This window comes from Scardinius erythrophthalmus, assembly GCF_964197995.2.
Source record: "Scardinius erythrophthalmus genome assembly, chromosome: 22".
In the NCBI taxonomy this organism is placed as follows: Eukaryota; Metazoa; Chordata; class Actinopteri; order Cypriniformes; family Leuciscidae; genus Scardinius; species Scardinius erythrophthalmus.
Window position 1 is genome coordinate 530,209 of NC_138242.1, and position 20,317 is coordinate 550,525.

At 47.6% G+C, this 20,317-nt stretch overlaps 1 protein-coding gene across 3 annotated transcripts in view; it reads left to right on the forward strand.

Annotated features, from left to right (window-relative positions):
* Positions 1-20,317, forward strand: part of dnajc13 (DnaJ heat shock protein family (Hsp40) member C13) — a 148,487-nt gene that overhangs the window by 44,550 nt on the left and 83,620 nt on the right. For 2 of the 3 annotated variants that reach the window (XM_081353369.1, XM_081353371.1), the window contains exons 13-23: positions 4,496-4,595; positions 4,670-4,777; positions 4,975-5,130; positions 5,645-5,701; positions 5,773-5,894; positions 6,769-6,844; positions 12,596-12,691; positions 12,769-12,909; positions 13,911-13,928; positions 14,255-14,337; positions 15,920-16,073. In XM_081353369.1, the coding sequence (XP_081209495.1) occupies positions 4,496-4,595; positions 4,670-4,777; positions 4,975-5,130; positions 5,645-5,701; positions 5,773-5,894; positions 6,769-6,844; positions 12,596-12,691; positions 12,769-12,909; positions 13,911-13,928; positions 14,255-14,337; positions 15,920-16,073 (1,111 nt within the window). The remainder of the gene's footprint in view (positions 1-4,495; positions 4,596-4,669; positions 4,778-4,974; positions 5,131-5,644; positions 5,702-5,772; positions 5,895-6,768; positions 6,845-12,595; positions 12,692-12,768; positions 12,910-13,910; positions 13,929-14,254; positions 14,338-15,919; positions 16,074-20,317) is intronic. The other variant, XM_081353370.1, reaches the window with a different exon arrangement.

The following is a 20,317-nucleotide window of genomic DNA, read 5'->3' on the forward strand; positions in this document are numbered from 1 at the left end:
GAGTAAAGCCTGGGGTGCAGTGGTGTAAAGCGTGGGGTGCAGTGGAGTAAAGCGTGGGATGCAGTGGAGTAAAGCGTGGGATGCAGTGGTGTAAAGCGTGGGGTGCAGTGGAGTAAAGCGTGGGGTGCAGTGGAGTAAAGCGTGGGGTGCAGTGGAGTAAAGCCCGGGGTGCAGTGGAGTAAAGCCCGGGGTGCAGTGGAGTAAAGCCCGGGGTGCAGTGGAGTAAAGCCTGGGGTGCAGTGGAGTAAAGCCTGGGGTGCAGTGGTGTAAAGCGTGGGGTGCAGTGGAGTAAAGCGTGGGATGCAGTGGTGTAAAGCGTGGGATGCAGTGGTGTAAAGCGTGGGGTGCAGTGGAGTAAAGCCTGGGGTGCAGTGGAGTAAAGCCTGGGGTGCAGTGGAGTAAAGCCTGGGGTGCAGTGGAGTAAAGCGTGGGATGCAGTGGAGTAAAGCGTGGGATGCAGTGGTGTAAAGCGTGGGGTGCAGTGGAGTAAAGCCTGGGGTGCAGTGGTGTAAAGCCTGGGGTGCAGTGGAGTAAAGCGTGGGGTGCAGTGGAGTAAAGCGTGGGGTGCAGTGGAGTAAAGCGTGGGGTGCAGTGGTGTAAAGCGTGGGGTGCAGTGGTGTAAAGCGTGGGGTGCAGTGGAGTAAAGCGTGGGATGCAGTGGAGTAAAGCCCGGGGTGCAGTGGAGTAAAGCCTGGGGTGCAGTGGAGTAAAGCGTGGGGTGCAGTGGAGTAAAGCGTGGGATGCAGTGGAGTAAAGCGTGGGATGCAGTGGAGTAAAGCGTGGGATGCAGTGGTGTAAAGCGTGGGGTGCAGTGGAGTAAAGCCTGGGGTGCAGTGGTGTAAAGCGTGGGGTGCAGTGGAGTAAAGCGTGGGGTGCAGTGGAGTAAAGCGTGGGGTGCAGTGGAGTAAAGCGTGGGGTGCAGTGGAGTAAAGCGTGGGGTGCAGTGGAGTAAAGCCTGGGGTGCAGTGGAGTAAAGCCTGGGGTGCAGTGGTGTAAAGCGTGGGGTGCAGTGGAGTAAAGCGTGGGATGCAGTGGTGTAAAGCGTGGGGTGCAGTGGTGTAAAGCGTGGGGTGCAGTGGAGTAAAGCGTGGGATGCAGTGGAGTAAAGCCCGGGGTGCAGTGGAGTAAAGCGTGGGATGCAGTGGTGTAAAGCGTGGGATGCAGTGGAGTAAAGCGTGGGATGCAGTGGAGTAAAGCCCGGGGTGCAGTGGAGTAAAGCCTGGGGTGCAGTGGAGTAAAGCCTGGGGTGCAGTGGAGTAAAGCGTGGGGTGCAGTGGAGTAAAGCGTGGGATGCAGTGGTGTAAAGCGTGGGATGCAGTGGAGTAAAGCCTGGGGTGCAGTGGAGTAAAGCCTGGGGTGCAGTGGAGTAAAGCCTGGGGTGCAGTGGAGTAAAGCGTGGGGTGCAGTGGTGTAAAGCGTGGGGTGCAGTGGTGTAAAGCGTGGGGTGCAGTGGAGTAAAGCCTGGGGTGCAGTGGAGTAAAGCGTGGGGTGCAGTGGTGTAAAGCGTGGGGTCCAGTGGAGTAAAGCCTGGGGTGCAGTGGAGTAAAGCCTGGGGTGCAGTGGAGTAAAGCGTGGGGTGCAGTGGAGTAAAGCGTGGGGTGCAGTGGAGTAAAGCCTGGGGTGCAGTGGAGTAAAGCGTGGGATGCAGTGGTGTAAAGCCTGGGTGCAGTGGAGTAAAGCCTGGGGTGCAGTGGAGTAAAGCCTGGGGTGCAGTGGAGTAAAGCGTGGGATGCAGTGGAGTAAAGCGTGGGATGCAGTGGAGTAAAGCGTTGGATGCAGTGGTGTAAAGCGTGGGATGCAGTGGTGTAAAGCCTGGGGTGCAGTGGAGTAAAGCGTGGGGTGCAGTGGAGTAAAGCCTGGGGTGCAGTGATGTAAAGCGTGGGATGCAGTGGAGTAAAGCGTGGGATGCAGTGGAGTAAAGCGTGGGGTGCAGTGGTGTAAAGCGTGGGATGCAGTGGAGTAAAGCGTGGGATGCAGTGGAGTAAAGCGTGGGATGCAGTGGTGTAAAGCGTGGGATGCAGTGGTGTAAAGCGTGGGATGCAGTGGTGTAAAGCGTGGGATGCAGTGGTGTAAAGCCTGGGGTGCAGTGGAGTAAAGCCTGGGGTGCAGTGGAGTAAAGCCTGGGGTGCAGTGGAGTAAAGCGTGGGGTGCAGTGGTGTAAAGCGTGGGATGCAGTGGAGTAAAGCGTGGGGTGCAGTGGAGTAAAGCCTGGGGTGCAGTGGAGTAAAGCCTGGGGTGCAGTGGAGTAAAGCGTGGGATGCAGTGGAGTAAAGCGTGGGATGCAGTGGTGTAAAGCGTGGGATGCAGTGGTGTAAAGCCTGGGGTGCAGTGGAGTAAAGCCTGGGGTGCAGTGGAGTAAAGCCTGGGGTGCAGTGGAGTAAAGCGTGGGATGCAGTGGAGTAAAGCGTGGGATGCAGTGGAGTAAAGCGTGGGATGCAGTGGTGTAAAGCCTGGGGTGCAGTGGAGTAAAGCCTGGGGTGCAGTGGAGTAAAGCGTGGGATGCAGTGGAGTAAAGCGTGGGATGCAGTGGAGTAAAGCGTGGGATGCAGTGGTGTAAAGCGTGGGATGCAGTGGAGTAAAGCGTGGGGTGCAGTGGAGTAAAGCGTGGGGTGCAGTGGAGTAAAGCGTGGGGTGCAGTGGAGTAAAGCGTGGGGTGCAGTGGAGTAAAGCGTGGGATGCAGTGGTGTAAAGCGTGGGATGCAGTGGTGTAAAGCCTGGGGTGCAGTGGAGTAAAGCCTGGGGTGCAGTGGAGTAAAGCGTGGGGTGCAGTGGAGTAAAGCCTGGGGTGCAGTGATGTAAAGCGTGGGATGCAGTTGAGTAAAGCGTGGGATGCAGTGGAGTAAAGCGTGGGGTGCAGTGGTGTAAAGCGTGGGATGCAGTGGAGTAAAGCGTGGGATGCAGTGGAGTAAAGCGTGGGATGCAGTGGTGTAAAGCGTGGGATGCGTGGGATGCAGTGGTGTAAAGCGTGGGATGCAGTGGTGTAAAGCGTGGGATGCAGTGGTGTAAAGCCTGGGGTGCAGTGGAGTAAAGCCTGGGGTGCAGTGGAGTAAAGCCTGGGGTGCAGTGGAGTAAAGCGTGGGATGCAGTGGTGTAAAGCGTGGGATGCAGTGGAGTAAAGCGTGGGGTGCAGTGGAGTAAAGCCTGGGGTGCAGTGGAGTAAAGCCTGGGGTGCAGTGGAGTAAAGCGTGGGATGCAGTGGAGTAAAGCGTGGGATGCAGTGGTGTAAAGCGTGGGATGCAGTGGTGTAAAGCCTGGGGTGCAGTGGAGTAAAGCCTGGGGTGCAGTGGAGTAAAGCCTGGGGTGCAGTGGAGTAAAGCGTGGGATGCAGTGGAGTAAAGCGTGGGATGCAGTGGAGTAAAGCGTGGGATGCAGTGGAGTAAAGCGTGGGATGCAGTGGTGTAAAGCCTGGGGTGCAGTGGAGTAAAGCCTGGGGTGCAGTGGAGTAAAGCGTGGGATGCAGTGGAGTAAAGCGTGGGATGCAGTGGAGTAAAGCGTGGGATGCAGTGGTGTAAAGCGTGGGATGCAGTGGAGTAAAGCGTGGGGTGCAGTGGAGTAAAGCGTGGGGTGCAGTGGAGTAAAGCGTGGGGTGCAGTGGAGTAAAGCGTGGGGTGCAGTGGAGTAAAGCGTGGGATGCAGTGGTGTAAAGCGTGGGATGCAGTGGTGTAAAGCCTGGGGTGCAGTGGAGTAAAGCGTGGGGTGCAGTGGAGTAAAGCGTGGGATGCAGTGGTGTAAAGCCTGGGGTGCAGTGGAGTAAAGCGTGGGATGCAGTGGAGACGTGTTCTCTGGAGTGACAAATCACGCTTCTCTGTCTGCCAATCCGATAGACGAGTCTGGATTTGGCAGTTGTCAGGAGAACACCACTTGCCTGACTGTATTTTGCGTAGTGTAAAGTTTGGTGGAGGGGGGATTATGGTGTGGGGTTGTTCAGGGCTTTTCCCCTTAGTTCCAGTGAAAGGAACTCTTAATGCTTCAGCATTCCAAGACATTTTGGACAATTTCATGCTCCACTTTGTGGGAAGAGTTTGTGGATGTTCCTGTTCCAGCATTACTGTGCTCCAGTGCACAGAGTCCTGACCTCAACCCGATAGAACAGCTTTGGGACGAACTAGAGCGAGACTGAGAGCTTCTCGTCCAACATCAGTGCCGGACCTCACTAATGCGCTTCTAGAAGAATGGTCAAAAATTCCCATAAACACACTCCTAAACCTTGTGGAAAGCCTTCCCAGAAGAGTTGAAGCTGTTATATCTGCAAAGGGTGGAGCAACTCCTCATCCAACACTACAGATAAGGAATGGGATGTCATTAAAGTTCCTGTGCATGTTAAAGCAGACGTCCGACAACTTTTGGCAATATAGTGTTTCTTTCTATCCACCCATCTATCTTCATTTATTTTTCTGGGCCATATATAATCTTATAAATATAATATATATATTATACAAATGCGAGTAACACTTTTTTTGTCTTTTTTGTCAATTGCTTGATGTTTGTGTTGCAGGTTTAGAGAGAAATTGGGAGTAAAAACCGTAAAAGCGCTGAAGAGGAACAACAACGGTGTGACGCACGCCGCCATAGACATGCTGTGTGCTCTGATGTGTGTAAGTATGATGATGAAAGCGTGACAGATTGACATTAATGCGCAGATCCTGACGTGATGTGTGTGTTTCTGCAGCCGATGCACGATGACTACGACCTGCGGCAGGAGCAGCTGAATAAAGCCTCTCTGCTCTCCTCAAAGAAGTTCCTGGAGAACCTACTGGAGAAGTTTATCAGTAATGTGGTGCGTCACGTGTGTGTGTGTGAGGGTGTGAGTGTGTGGGTGTGTGTGAGCTGAATAAAGCCTCGCTGCTCTCCTCAAAGAAGTTCCTGGAGAACCTACTGGAGAAGTTTATCAGTAATGTAGTGCGTCACGGGTGTGTGAGTGAGACAGAGAGTGGGTGAGTGAGCTCTTGACTCAGTGTGTGTGTGTCTCCTCAGGATCAGGGCACTGGGGCGTTAGTGATCAGCTCTCTGCTGGACTTCCTGACCTTTGCCCTCTGCGCGCCATACAGCGAGACCACAGAGGGCCAGCAGTTCGACATGTTGCTGGAGATGGCGGCGTCACACGGGCGCACACTCTTCAAGCTCTTCCAGGTCTGGAGCTGCAGCTTTCATACACACTGCTGTCTCTACGGCGTTCAGAGTTCAGAAGATGTGTTGATGTGTCTGAAAGAGTCTTCTGCTCAAAGCTGCGTTTATTTGATCAAAAATACAGTAAAAACAGTGAAATATTATTCCAGTGTAAATCAGCTGTTTTCTATGTGAATATATATATATAGTAAAGTGTAATTTATTCCTGTCATCAAAGCTGAATGTTCAGCATCATTACTCCAGTCTTCAGTGTCACATGATCCTTCAGAAATCATTCTAATATGATGATTTGATGCTCAAGAAACATTTATGATTATTATCAGTGTTGAAAATAGTTGTGTTGCTATATATTATTGTGGAAACTGATACATTTTATTCTTTAGGATTCTTTGATGAATTGAAAGTTCAAAAGAACAGCATTTATTTGAAATTTTTTGTAACATTATAAATGTCTTTATTGCTATTTTTGGTCTATTTAATGCATCCTTGATATTTGCATATTTGCGTCTCTCCACAGCATCCCTCCATGGCCATCGTGAAAGGAGCCGGTCTGATCATGAAGGCCATCATTGAGGTGAGACCTGCAGTTCCTGCCGCGTGTTTGTCTGTTTTCCCTACAAGTCTATTTAACTGTGTGTGTGTCAGGAAGGAGATAAGGAGATCGCCACTAAGATGCAGGATCTGGCCCTGAGCGAAGGAGCTTTACCCAGACACCTCCACACCTCCTTGTTCACCGTCAGCGCTGACCAGCGGATGCTCACCAACAGGTCAGGCTCATCACGGTCCACTACAGGACATCACTGACCTCTTACACTACAGGACATCACAGTTACACTGCAGGACATCACTGACCTCTTACACTACAGGACATCACAGTTACACTGCAGGACATCACTGACCTCTTACACTGCAGGACATCACAGTTACACTGCAGGACATCACTGACCTCTTACACTGCAGGACATCACAGTTACACTGCAGGACATCACTGACCTCTTACACTGCAGGACATCACAGTTACACTGCAGGACATCACTGACCTCTTACACTGCAGGACATCACTGACCTCTTACACTGCAGGACATCACAGTTACACTGCAGGACATCACAGTTACACTGCAGGACATCACTGACCTCTTACACTGCAGGACATCACAGTTACACTGCAGGACATCACTGACCTCTTACACTGCAGGACATCACAGTTACACTGCAGGACATCACTGACCTCTTACACTGCAGGACATCACAGTTACACTGCAGGACATCACTGACCTCTTACACTACAGGACATCACAGTTACACTGCAGGACATCACTGACCTCTTACACTGCAGGACATCACTGACCTCTTACACTACAGGACATCACAGTTACACTGCAGGACATCACTGACCTCTTACACTGCAGGACATCACAGTTACACTGCAGGACATCACTGACCTCTTACACTACAGGACATCACAGTTACACTGCAGGACATCACTGACCTCTTACACTGCAGGACATCACTGACCTCTTACACTACAGGACATCACAGTTACACTGCAGGACATCACTGACCTCTTACACTGCAGGACATCACAGTTACACTGCAGGACATCACTGACCTCTTACACTGATAATCCCCTTTCTCTCACAGACAGCTGAGTCGACATCTGGTGGGCTTGTGGACGGCAGAAAACCCCATTGCCTTGAACCTCCTGAAGAGGATTCTGGTGAGCCGGACGAATGGTCTGCTAGGGCTGTCAAATAATTTTTTTAATTTCGATTATTCGTCGATTTAAAAAAACCTGCACATTCAAATGCAAAAACGTGCATTCAAATTGTTGGTGTGTCGAGACCTGCGCAAGACATGATGATGACGTCACTGGCACGGTGTGTTTCTGTTAGCTTATCCAGTACAGCAGGTGCGGCTGCATTGCTAATGTGAAAAATGGCGGGAAAATGTTCTTCCTGCTGACGAAACCCTCTCAGTTGGAGGCAAAAATGGTGTAATGACACACTTGATCAAACCATCAGTCAGAGCTAAGTGTGTGTGAGTGTGTGTTTCATCAGCTGAAACACTGTCAACAGAAAGTGCTCAGTGTGTGTATGAGAGTGAGTGTGTGAAAGCGCTCAGATCAAGAGCGTCTGGTGTTTTTGATGAACAATAAGTAGATGTAGTGAGTAGAAGTGAGTGTTTCTGAATGTCAGTTTGCTATTGTGTGTTCATGTAGTTCATTACGCTGTGTGTTGAAGCGTGTTTTCTCAGGTTACTGATACACAAACACAGTTCTCTCGTATTGCGTAAGTTGCTTATGCTACGGGTAAAAATCATCTTTTCTCGAGATATTGAAGCCAAAAAATTATCCTTAATTTTTTATTTATTGTCAACGTGTTGCAGCAGCTAGCAGACCTAGAGCGAGCTAACTAGCGCGCTCATTGGCTGCTTTGTGGCAACTGCAGCAGCCTACCACTGAGCCCCACGTGACGTCACGCCCAATGGGGGCGCTTCGCGTCCCCACGCGTCATAGCCCGCCAGAATGGGCGCGGCTTAGCGTATAAAAGGACGGGCTCGGGAGCTGCTTACCTGATTTTCATCTCTTCAGCGAAGCTCTCCGCATTGCTGGATCTTCGAGAGAAGCTGCCGCCATTGAAACAAGCGACAGAGCAAGCCTAGGACAGCGCCCGAGGAAGCCGGACGATTTCTCGCCGCCTTTAGCCATCTGTGCCTTCTACGCTATCCGGCGTCATATCCTTTTTTCTGCTGTGTGTGTTCGCCGCTGCGTCACACACTTTCTCTCTGAAAGAGCGCGAGGCGTTTTTATCTAAATGCCTCACATTTCCTGTGGCTCTTGCTGAGCCCCGCTCAACGACGGAGACCACCATGTGATCTGCGCTCTCTGCCTGGGCCGAGACCACGTAGCCCTCGCTCTGTCTTCAGGCGGCTGCGTCCACTGCGACGACATGACAATGTAGACCCTGCGGGCTCGACTTGGCATGTTCGACGATGAAACTGCACCTCCGCCTGCCTCCGCTGGACCGCGCAGTAAGAAGCGTCGCTCCCAGAGGCCACCAGAGCCTGCCATGGCCTACGAACGCTTGCCGGAACCTTCCCCTCGAGCCTCGCGATCTCCTTCTCCGCTCTCCCTTACGAGCGCACAGATGCCGGCCGCCACCCTCACTGTTGCCGCTTCGGGAGAGGAAGCGGACGGAGATGGGGAAGTGAGGATTGGTCTGGTTCTAACCCAGACCCCGCCCCTTCGCTCCAGGAGTCCGATGGGACTCGGCCCAGCGTGGACGCCGAACTTTTCGCCTCCTCACCAATGCCGTAGGCCAACTTGGCCTCGAGTGGTCCCCGCCTGAGAAGCCCGTGCCCAACAGGCTCGATGGGTGCTTTTTACCTGGCCGCAGCCACGCGCCTGCCTCCAGGTCAGCACCCTCCCTGCCAGAGGTCCACAACAAGCTCACGAAATCGTGGAACGCACCATTCTCCGCGAGACTTCACTCCTCCGTCTCCTCGACGCTCTCCCAAGTGGACGGCGCCAGTGAAAAAGGATACAAGTCTATCTCCCTTGTAGGAGAGGCGGTAGCAGTGCAACTTTGTCCGCCCTCTCCGGGATGGCGTTCATTTTATCCCCCATAAAATGTTCCCCGCTCAAGGTGACCGTAAACCGGCCAGCCGCCGTTTTCAGCGCGCCGCTGTGCTCGCATCGAGAGCGCGCTCACCGCGCCGATACCTCAGATTCAGGTTCACGAGCCCCCGCCGTGTGGCGACCGGAACCAAGAGGCCATTCTACCTCTAGCTATGCACGCAAAAGCCTGGGAAGCTATTACGGGAGTGTCAGAATGGGTGCTGAATACAGTAAAGCAGGGCTATTCGCTGCAATTCGCTCGCCGTCCTCCGCGCTTCCTAGCACGGACCGAGACAAAAGTAAATCAAGAAGTAGCACACCTACTTTGGGCAGAAATAGCAAAGCTGCTATGCAAAGGGGCCATAGATCCAGTACCGCCTTCCCAGAGCGAGTCAGGCTTCTACAGCCGGTATTTCCTTGTTCCAAAGAAGGACGGGGCTCTCAGACCTATCTTAGACATTTGAACAAAGCTCTGATGAGGCGACCGTTCAAAATGCTCATGACCAGACAAATCCTCGCGCAAATTCGCCCAAGGGACTGGTTTATCTCTCTCGATCTGAAAGACACATACTTTCAGATTCAGATAATACCCCGTCACAGGCCATTCTTGAGATTCGCCTTCGACGGTCAGGTATATCAATACACCATCCTCCCGTTTGGCCTGTCTTTAGCATCCCGTACATTTACGAAGTACATGGACGCGGCTCTCGCTCCCCTCAGAAGTCAGGGTATGCAAATACTGAACTACTTGGACGATTGGTTGATTCTAGCACAGTCGGAGATAGAATTAATATCTCTCAGAACGTTGCTTCTCAGCCATCTGGAAAACTTGGGTCTCACGGTCAATTGGACCAAGAGCTCATTACTGCCCAGTCAGACAGCCTCTTTTCTGGGGATAGAACTGGACTCTGTGTCTATGACGGCCCGTCTGTCGACATAGCGCGCACGCCGTGTTCTACTCCTGGCCGTTTCATTCCGGGCGGGCAGCCTTGTTCACCTGAAAACTTTTCAGAGAATGTTAGGCTGCATGGCCTCAGCTGCAGCAGTACTTCAGCTGGGTTTACTACGTATGCGCCCACTACAACGCTGGCTGAATGCACGAGTACCACACCAAGCTTGGGCTTCCGGCGGTCTGCATATCAGAGTGACTCAGAGCTGCGTTTCAACTCTGGAGCCTTGGATAGCGGCCGAATGGTACCAGTTGGGAGTGACAATGGGAGCTATCTCGTACCGGAAGGTTATCTCGACAGACGCCTCCAACCTAGGTTGGGGTGCCCTCTTCGAGGGCAGGCCGATCTTTGGCCAGTGGTCAGACCAGGAAAAGTGCCTTCACATAAACTGTCTGGAGATGATAGCGGTCGAGAATGCGCTGAGGCACTTCCTCCCATGCCTGCGGGGCCACCATGTACTGGTCCGCACGGACAATATGTCAGTGGTGGCCTACGTGAACCGCCAGGGCGGTATCAGATCCCGAAATCTCAATGCTCTGGCGGAACGACGGTCCAGGCGATTCATTACACGCGTTATCTGTTAACGCCGCGTGTCTCGCGTTTGGACCTAATGACTCTAAAGTCATCCTCAAGCCAAGACACGGTTATGTCCCCAAAGTGCTTGGCACTCCTTTCAGAGCGCAGGTTATCACATTATCGGCCCTACCAGGATCCGGTAGTGAAGTCGATGTTAACCTCCTCTGCCCTGTGAGGGCATTAAGGGTTTACGTCACGCGCTCCGCCGCCTACAGGCGCTCAGAGCAGCTCTTCGTTTTGTTCAGTGGACGTCTAAAGACCTGCAGTGCCCCTTGGGCATCAGGGCTCATTCCACTAGAGGCATGGCCTCTTCGTGGGCTTAGTCCAGCGGGATTTGTATTCACGACATTTGTATGGCGGCAGGCTGGGCCTCCCCCTCTACATTTGTTAGGTTTTATAACCTAGAAGTTCCTGCCCTGCAGGCTAGACTTTTGTCAGTCTAAGTTACGAGTATGTTCTGCTCAGATTCGTTCGCGCGCAGGCTACTCTCACATTAATTCTAGCTCCCTTGGTTGAGCTGCACTATAAGGGTAGATATTCCTATTTTCAGTATGGACCGGCTGTGCCCCTCTGAATTCCCTGCCACATGATACTGTGTGCTTATGTACATGTACTGGCCCACTCGAGTTGGCCGTCTTATTCCCACTAATCTGTGTCCCCCGGGTGTGCCCCTGGGACTATATGTGGTTGATGCTTGGCGCGCACGGTGTTGACAAGGGGTTCCTGTAGCGTAAGCACCTTACCCAATAAGAACCTCTCGTAAGAGAACGTACTCTGTTACTAACGTAACCTCGGTTCTCTCTAGAAGAGGGAACAAGTATTGCGTAACCTGCCGTGCTCGCGCCTCGAGCTGGTCTCGCTTCAGTCGATGAAAACCAGGTAAGCAGCTCCCGAGCCCGTCCTTTTATATGCTAAGCCGCGCCCATTCTGGCGGGCTATGACGTGTGGGGGTGTATTAGCCCGCTCTAGGTCTGCTAGCTGCTGCAACGCGTTGACAATAAATACAAAATTAAGGATAATTTTTTGGCTTCAATATCTCGAGAAAAGATGACTTTACCCGTAGCGTAAGCAACTTACGCAATACTCGTTCCCTCTTCTAGAGAAGAACCGAGGTTACGTTAGTAACCGAGTACGTTTTATGCACTATTGTAACAATTTTCCTTGCATGTACATCAAGGAAATTATATTTTATTTAAGAACAATTGTTTCAAAAGTTAATGCACTTTAAAAAGTGAATCTCATTTCATTTCATGCGATGCTTGATTTGTTTTATATTTGCTTATTGCGCTCGCTTGCGCTCTCTTGTGGACACAGGAGACAATACAGTACTTTTATCCTCAAACATTAAAGGGGACATATCATGAAAATCTGACTTTTCCCATGTGTAAGTGCTATAATCGGGTCCAGTGCTTCTATCAACACAGAAAACGTGAAAAGTGAAACCCAGTAACTGTGTTCTGGTGAGCCTTTCTCTGCAAGCATGTCAAAAAATAAGCCGATCAGATTATGCTATCCTTCTGACGTATGAAGAGGATCTTATTATAATTTTACCGGCCCTTAATCTGCACGTTTACACACACCAGCCGACATTTGGTTCCACGAGCGACAACAGAGACCAGTTCTAACGCACTGATGAAGATCCAGCAGAGCCTGAAGCTGTTCTGTGGTTGAGCACAGACGAGCACTGAACACTGTTGACCAGAACATGTCACCGCTGGCTTATAAACACCTCAGGAACTGTGGACACTTGTGGAGAAGTTAAACATGATGATGAGATGATCAGTGTAACTCCACAACAACTACAGAAATGTCTCCACTAACATTCAGAAGCTCTTCCTGAGTCTCTCCGTAAGGCTGCACTCGCTACTGGTTATTCTGGGATTCTGGATGAGGGAGATTGGCCTGTTCTGTTATTGCCGGAGTTTCTGAAGCTCGTGTAAAGACTCCGCCCTCTTCTGAACGGAGGCGGAGCTAAAGCTCATTCGCATTTAAAGGGACACACACATAAACGGCGTGTTTTTGCTCAAACCCGATAAAGGTGCACATTTGACAAGCTATAATAAATGATCTGGGGGAGTTTTGAGCTGAAATTTCACAGACACATTCTGGGGACACCAGAGATTTATATTACATCTTGTGAAAAGGGACATAATATGTCATCTTTAAGTATTGCCTTTAGAATTCGAATATAATTTGAATTTTGCTTATATTTGAGAAAGAAATTCAAATTTAGCTTTTCAGCCATGTTGACAGCCCTGGTGTGCACAGTTATGAACTGTTTCTTGTGAAAGTGTCACAGAAAGTTTAACTCTGTGTCTGTGCTCAGCCCACGGGTCTGCTGGCGTTCCTGGACAGCCCTGACCCCGTGCCGGAGAAGGACGTCGATAGGATGCACATACGGGACAATGTCAAGATTGCCACGGTATAAAGATGAACAGCTGTTGTTCTCAAATGTCCTCTTATAGTGCTGTAAATGCATTAATGACTGTATTTCTGCAGGACCAGTTCGGGAGGAATAAAGTGCCGGAGTGGCAGTGTCTGGCAGGTAAGGCTGCGAAAGAGGTCGAGAAGTTCGCCAAGGAGAAGGCCGACCTCGTGCTGGTGCACTGGAGAGACAAGATGGGCATCGCTCAGAAGGAGGTGAGTGACCTCTGACCTCTGACCTGCTGTCCTCTGCTCTGCTGCTGGTTTGCTGTAAATGCTGGGCACGTCCACTGCACAAGGCTGGGCCTTTTCCATCTTTGACTCGCTGGTATTTCATGTTTCTGAGATGTTGTGAAAGCGTGTAGTGCACTTGAGTACAAACTCTGTTGGCTTTTCTCTCTGTAATCTTCTGGCTCTGGAATGGTTTATTAATAATTAACGCTCACACCTTTGCACACTTCTTGACATGTATTGCTCACGTTCTGATTGGCCGACTAAACATCTGTCAACTGTGCCTTTCTGTATCTGATTCATGTTCAGAATTTCACAGGGAAAAAACTAATTACAGATGCACTGATCTAAAAATCTGATTACAATTATAGCTAATACCAAAAATCTAAAGTCAATATAAAATAAAAATATAAATAATTAAATGTAAGTGTTAGCATTATAGGTGTTTATAAAATCTAAGTTTAAGTGAGCGTTAGACGACGGCAGATGTAATCTGGGTAAATGTGCATTAACCGTATGCTGATAGATTAATAATTCTGTTATTTAACAATAACCCGTATGATAACAATATACTGTGCATCCTGTAAATAAATTACACCAAAACACCACCACCACCTACACTGGGTCTGAGTGTTGAACAAAATTAAATGCACCATCTTGCATTTAATGATGTCATCTAATGACATCTAAATGTTATTCCCGGGAATAATAATTCTGGGCAGTGATGTTTGTTTTGCTGATATGAATCATTTTCTGCAGCTTTGGAATCATAAGCATGAGTTACAAACTGATCCTCATCATAATTTCTCCGCTCTTGAGCCTCCAATCACACAATTTCATGCATTTGCCTTGTTGAAATTGAAACCATGTTCGTAATGAACATCTAGTATTCAGCAGTGTGATTGGTTGACCTCAGGACCAATAACCTCTCTTATCTCTGCCCCCCCACCGGCTCTTATTGTGGTTTCTGCTGTCAATCAATGCAGCAGGACAGGAATAACCTGGTGAGTAGCATTATCCAATCAGAGACCTCCACCTCTGTTAGACCCTCCCCTTCTCATGTCACTCACTTTATCATGTCACATGGGTTTATTCTGCTGTTACACATGCGCTGTATTAGATCAGTGTGTTGACATCCGTGTCTCTCCTCAGGACGGCATATTTATGTGTGTTTATAGCAGGATCATAACTTCATATCATATGTGCTTAATTTCACCGCTCTAGTGTCGTCTGCATTATCCTTACATCCCTGTGTCTATTATTTATATGAAGTCGTTGTCTTATAAACCATTATTGGGCCACTGCAGTAATTCTGTCGCACTGATTGTAGAACGCAAACCAGAAGCCGGTCATCCTGAGGAAGAGACGACAGCGGATCAAGATCGAGTCCAACTGGGAGCTGTTTTACTACAGGTACACTCACCGTTCTGCTCAAACTAGAAGCCCTGATATTCTCACAGCGAAGTTCTTAACCGTTCTTCACTTAGCGGTAAAAAGGCGTTTGAAACCCCTTTCAGTGATGAACTGTTAGCGAAGATCATCACGATGCTGATCAGCGACGTTTACATTAATATGTGCTGCACTTTCCTCTCAATAACTGAGTAAACACAATCAAACTGAGAGAACAGCGGTTCAGAAAGCATCAGATCACAGAGATGTAGTTGTTTGATCAGATCTGAGATTCAGATCTTCAGTCATGTTTATTTATACAGCGTTAATGTGATTTAATGTCATTTATACAGCACTTTATACAATAGATGCTTTAAAACAGCAGCTTTACAGAATTAAACATGAACAACAGTGTCAGAGTCTCTTTCAGCTTCAGTTTCTCTCAGTGTGTTCATGTTTTTACTCGCGACCGACTGAACAGATTTACACCTCAAAGAAGGCGGGGCCTCAGAGCCACACCCACCTATTACATGACCACCACACGGACCAATGGGAGCTCAGAGGTGTTTATCGGAGCAAACACTTAGATAAGCTGTTTCACACTCCGTAAACAAACTTCGTTTTTGGCCTGATTTTGTTGGAAATTAAGTATATGACTTCAATCTCAATTTATTTTTAAATCACAATAAAAACAACAGTGGTTGACCATTGTGCTGAACAATATCATTTAAAAGAAAAACGTAAAAACAGAAACATAAAACAATATGACAATAAGACACAAATACACAATATATGTTAAGAAAAAAAAAACATTTGAAACTCAGCGATTATAAGCCTTCTCGAAGAGATTGGTTTTTAAATTTACTTAAAAAAGTGATTCTGATGTGATTAATCTAAAAGGGCCGGCTATGGCCAAAGCCCAGTCACCCTTTCCCTCAGCCTAGATCTAGGGACCACTCAGGGTGTATTCACACCAGGGAAGTCCGCTAGTTCACTTGCTTTTGTGGAAGAAATGTAATGTTCTATATGTTTGCATTTAATTATATTTATAGAATCTTAGAAATATATGATGGTAGTTAGAAGAATGTAGTGTTGATACATACCCTTATGTATATATATGCAAGGGAATAAATAATTGTTAAAGACAGTTGATTCCTTTTTGTCTCTTATTCAGTATTAGAAAATTGTTTGCCACCACACTTCGGTCCGGACCAAATACAATGTTGATTTTTCTTTTTTTTCTTTTGGTGGGGTTCGCTTTCACACTGGCCTTTTTCCAAGAGAACCAAAATGTGTAAACAAAACCACACGTGTACTAAGGTCATTCATTCATTGGACAGAAATTCTGAAGCAGGGAAAAGCAGGAAGTGCAAAAACAGGCTAATCATGGAGATCTTTCGTAGTGCAATTTTTATTCTTGACTGATTTGGTGTTCAGTAATCCAAACAAGACCGGTGTGAATACACCCTAAGAGTTTCTGATTCGATGACCTTAAACCTCTAGCTGGAGTGTTTATACTCAAAAGGTCAGAGAGATAAGAAGGTGTGTTGAGATATGAGAGTCTGTGTGTGCAGGTTTCAGTGTGTTTCCCTGTGTGTGTGTGCAGGTTTCAGCAGGATCACGCACGCTCGAACCTCATCTGGAACCTGAAGACGCGAGAGGAGCTGCGGGACGCTCTGGAGGGAGAGATGCGCGGCTTCAGTGTGGACCGCGAGCTGGGCAGCGCCAGCGTCATCGCCTGGAACCACCAGGAGTTCGAGGTCTGACCCATCGAGTTACTGAACACACTCTAGAGTCTCACCGTATCACTGAACACACTCTAGAGTCTCTAGAGTCTCACTGTATCACTGAACACACTCTAGAGTCTCACTGTATCACTGAACACACTCTAGAGTCTCACTGTATCACTGAACACACTCTAGAGTCTCACTGTATCACTGAACACACTCTAGAGTCTCACCGTATCACTGAACACACACTAGAGTCTCACTGTATCACTGAACACACTCTAGAGTCTCACCGTATCACTGAACACACACTAGAGTCTCACTGTATCACTGAACACTCTAGAGTCTCACCGTATCACTGAACACACTCTAGAGTCTCACTGTATCACTGAACACACTCTAGAGTCTCACTGTATCACTGAACACACTCTAGAGTCTCACTGTATCACTGAACACACTCTAGAGTCTCACTGTATCACTGAACACACTCTAGAGTCTCACCGTATCACTGAACACACACTAGAGTCTCACTGTATCACTGAACACACTCTAGAGTCTCACCGTATCACTGAACACACACTAGAGTCTCACTGTATCACTGAACACACACTAGAGTCTCTAGAGTCTCACTGTATCACTGAACACACACTAGAGTCTCACTGTATCACTGAACACACTCTAGAGTCTCACTGTATCACTGAACACACACTAGAGTCTCACTGTATCACTGAACACACACTAGAGTCTCTAGAGTCTCACTGTATCACTGAACACACTCTAGAGTCTCACCGTATCACTGAACACACTCTAGAGTCTCACTGTATCACTGAACACACACTAGAGTCTCACTGTATCACTGAACACACTCTAGAGTCTCACTGTATCACTGAACACACTCTAGAGTCTCACTGTATCACTGAACACACTCTAGAGTCTCACTGTATCACTGAACACACTCTAGAGTCTCACCGTATCACTGAACACACACTAGAGTCTCACTGTATCACTGAACACACTCTAGAGTCTCACCGTATCACTGAACACACACTAGAGTCTCACTGTATCACTGAACACACACTAGAGTCTCTAGAGTCTCACTGTATCACTGAACACACACTAGAGTCTCACTGTATCACTGAACACACTCTAGAGTCTCACTGTATCACTGAACACACACTAGAGTCTCACTGTATCACTGAACACACACTAGAGTCTCTAGAGTCTCACTGTATCACTGAACACACTCTAGAGTCTCACCGTATCACTGAACACACTCTAGAGTCTCACTGTATCACTGAACACACACTAGAGTCTCTAGAGTCTCACTGTATCACTGAACACACTCTAGAGTCTCACCGTATCACTGAACACACACTAGAGTCTCACTGTATCACTGAACACACACTAGAGTCTCTAGAGTCTCACTGTATCACTGAACACACACTAGAGTCTCACTGTATCACTGAACACACTCTAGAGTCTCACCGTATCACTGAACACACACTAGAGTCTCACTGTATCACTGAACACACACTAGAGTCTCTAGAGTCTCACTGTATCACTGAACACACTCTAGAGTCTCACCGTATCACTGAACACACTCTAGAGTCTCACTGTATCACTGAACACACACTAGAGTCTCTAGAGTCTCACTGTATCACTGAACACACACTAGAGTCTCACTGTATCACTGAACACACTCTAGAGTCTCACTGTATCACTGAACACACACTAGAGTCTCACTGTATCACTGAACACACTCTAGAGTCTCACTGTATCACTGAACACACACTAGAGTCTCTAGAGTCTCACTGTATCACTGAACACACTCTAGAGTCTCACCGTATCACTGAACACACACTAGAGTCTCACCGTATCACTGAACACACTCTAGAGTCTCACTGTATCACTGAACACTCTAGAGTCTCACTGTATCACTGAACACACACTAGAGTCTCACTGTATCACTGAACACACTCTAGAGTCTCACCGTATCACTGAACACACTCTAGAGTCTCTAGAGTCTCACTGTATCACTGAACACACACTAGAGTCTCGCTGTATCACTGAACACACACTAGAGTCTCACTGTATCACTGAACACTCTAGAGTCTCACTGTATCACTGAACACACACTAGAGTCTCACTGTATCACTGAACACACACTAGAGTCTCACTGTATCACTGAACACTCTAGAGTCTCACTGTATCACTGAACACACACTAGAGTCTCACCGTATCACTGAACACACACTAGAGTCTCACTGTATCACTGAACACACACTAGAGTCTCACTGTATCACTGAACACACTCTAGAGTCTCACTGTATCACTGAACACTCTAGAGTCTCACTGTATCACTGAACACACACTAGAGTCTCTAGAGTCTCACTGTATCACTGAACACTCTCTAGAGTCTCACTGTATCACTGAACACACTCTAGAGTCTCACTGTATCACTGAACACACTCTAGAGTCTCACTGTATCACTGAACACACTCTAGAGTCTCACTGTATCACTGAACACTCTCTAGAGTCTCACTGTATCACTGAACACACACTAGAGTCTCACTGTATCACTGAACACTCTCTAGAGTCTCACTGTATCACTGAACACTCTCTAGAGTCTCACTGTATCACTGAACACACTCTAGAGTCTCACTGTATCACTGAACACACTCTAGAGTCTCACTGTATCACTGAACACTCTCTAGAGTCTCACTGTATCACTGAACACACACTAGAGTCTCACTGTATCACTGAACACACTCTAGAGTCTCACTGTATCACTGAACACTCTCTAGAGTCTCACTGTATCACTGAACACACTCTAGAGTCTCACTGTATCACTGAACACACTCTAGAGTCTCACTGTATCACTGAACACACTCTAGAGTCTCGCTGTATCACTGAACACACACTAGAGTCTCACTGTATCACTGAACACACACTAGAGTCTCACCGTATCACTGAACACTCTAGAGCAGGGGTGGGCAAACTACGGCCCGCGGGCCACATACGGCCCGTTAGGCTGTTTAGTCCGGCCCGTCGAGTATTTAAAAAATTGTCTTATGATCGCGTTCATTTTGCCTTTTTCTTGCAATACTTTGTGTTATATATATTATATACATATATATTGCGTTGCATATATTTGACAATCAGAATATCAGATATTTCATGCCATAGCTAATAAATGTAAAAAAGGAAAAATGACATAAAAGCAGATCATCATTCATTCAGCGCTGTTGTGGCTGCGGTGTGTCACGTAACAAGCAATGACGCGTCACCATGGAAACCAAACAAACAGCGACATAAGCGCATAGACTTGTTGCACGTTAATGTTTTTTTCTTTTTTGGAAACTCACGGAGAAAAACATGTTTGGTAACCGCTTGCACGCATGTTTAGTTTTTCCTTTGATTTGTCTGCTATTTAGTTTCTTTGCTCCTCTGGATTTGTGGATGTATCCTGACTGATTCCGTTTTTTATCGCCTGCTCTTTATCGCCCGGCTTTCGACTACGCTCCCTGCCATGTACAGAACCTGGTTTTGTTCATTAAATGTTCTGATCTGCCTTTGCTTTTTATGTTTTATTTTATTATACTTAAAATAAATGTATACATTAATTTATTTCGTTTTTTTTCCACAAATGTATGACTTTTGGAAGTGCAAATTGATGCCATATGCAGTTTTAATAAAGTTGAATTAACGTAACCTTTTTACTTTTCTAAGTGTACACTTGCAGGTGTTTTGTTTCTATTTTACTGTTAGGCCCATTAAATAATAATAAGGATAAACAATATTTAAAAAGTATAGGCTATAATTATCTAACATCTGACTAATTAAAAATTAACCTCAAAACATAACATGCTAAATGGGGGATATCTAGCATAAATAATGTATTGTCAGAATGTGTCTCTCAGTTGTTGAATTTCGCGCAGACGTTGCCACAACGTAGGCTAAATGTGTTTGCTCAGCCCGATCTCATGAAAGTGCGAATACATGAATTGTATTTAGTGCTTATGATACGCAGTTTTCGCGTGCAAATGATACGCACTTTATGGCGTGTAATAGGCACGCACTCCGCAGACCTAATCCTAACCAAGGGGTTTACAGTGCGTAGCATATGCACGCAAAAAAACATTTTTGCCGTATAAATGGCACGAGAAATAAAATTTGTGGTACAGATACGCACTTTCATGAGATCGTGTTTTATAATCTGCTACTGGGCCGGCCCTCTGTCAAATTTTAAAACCCAGTGTGGCCCTTGAGCCAAAAAG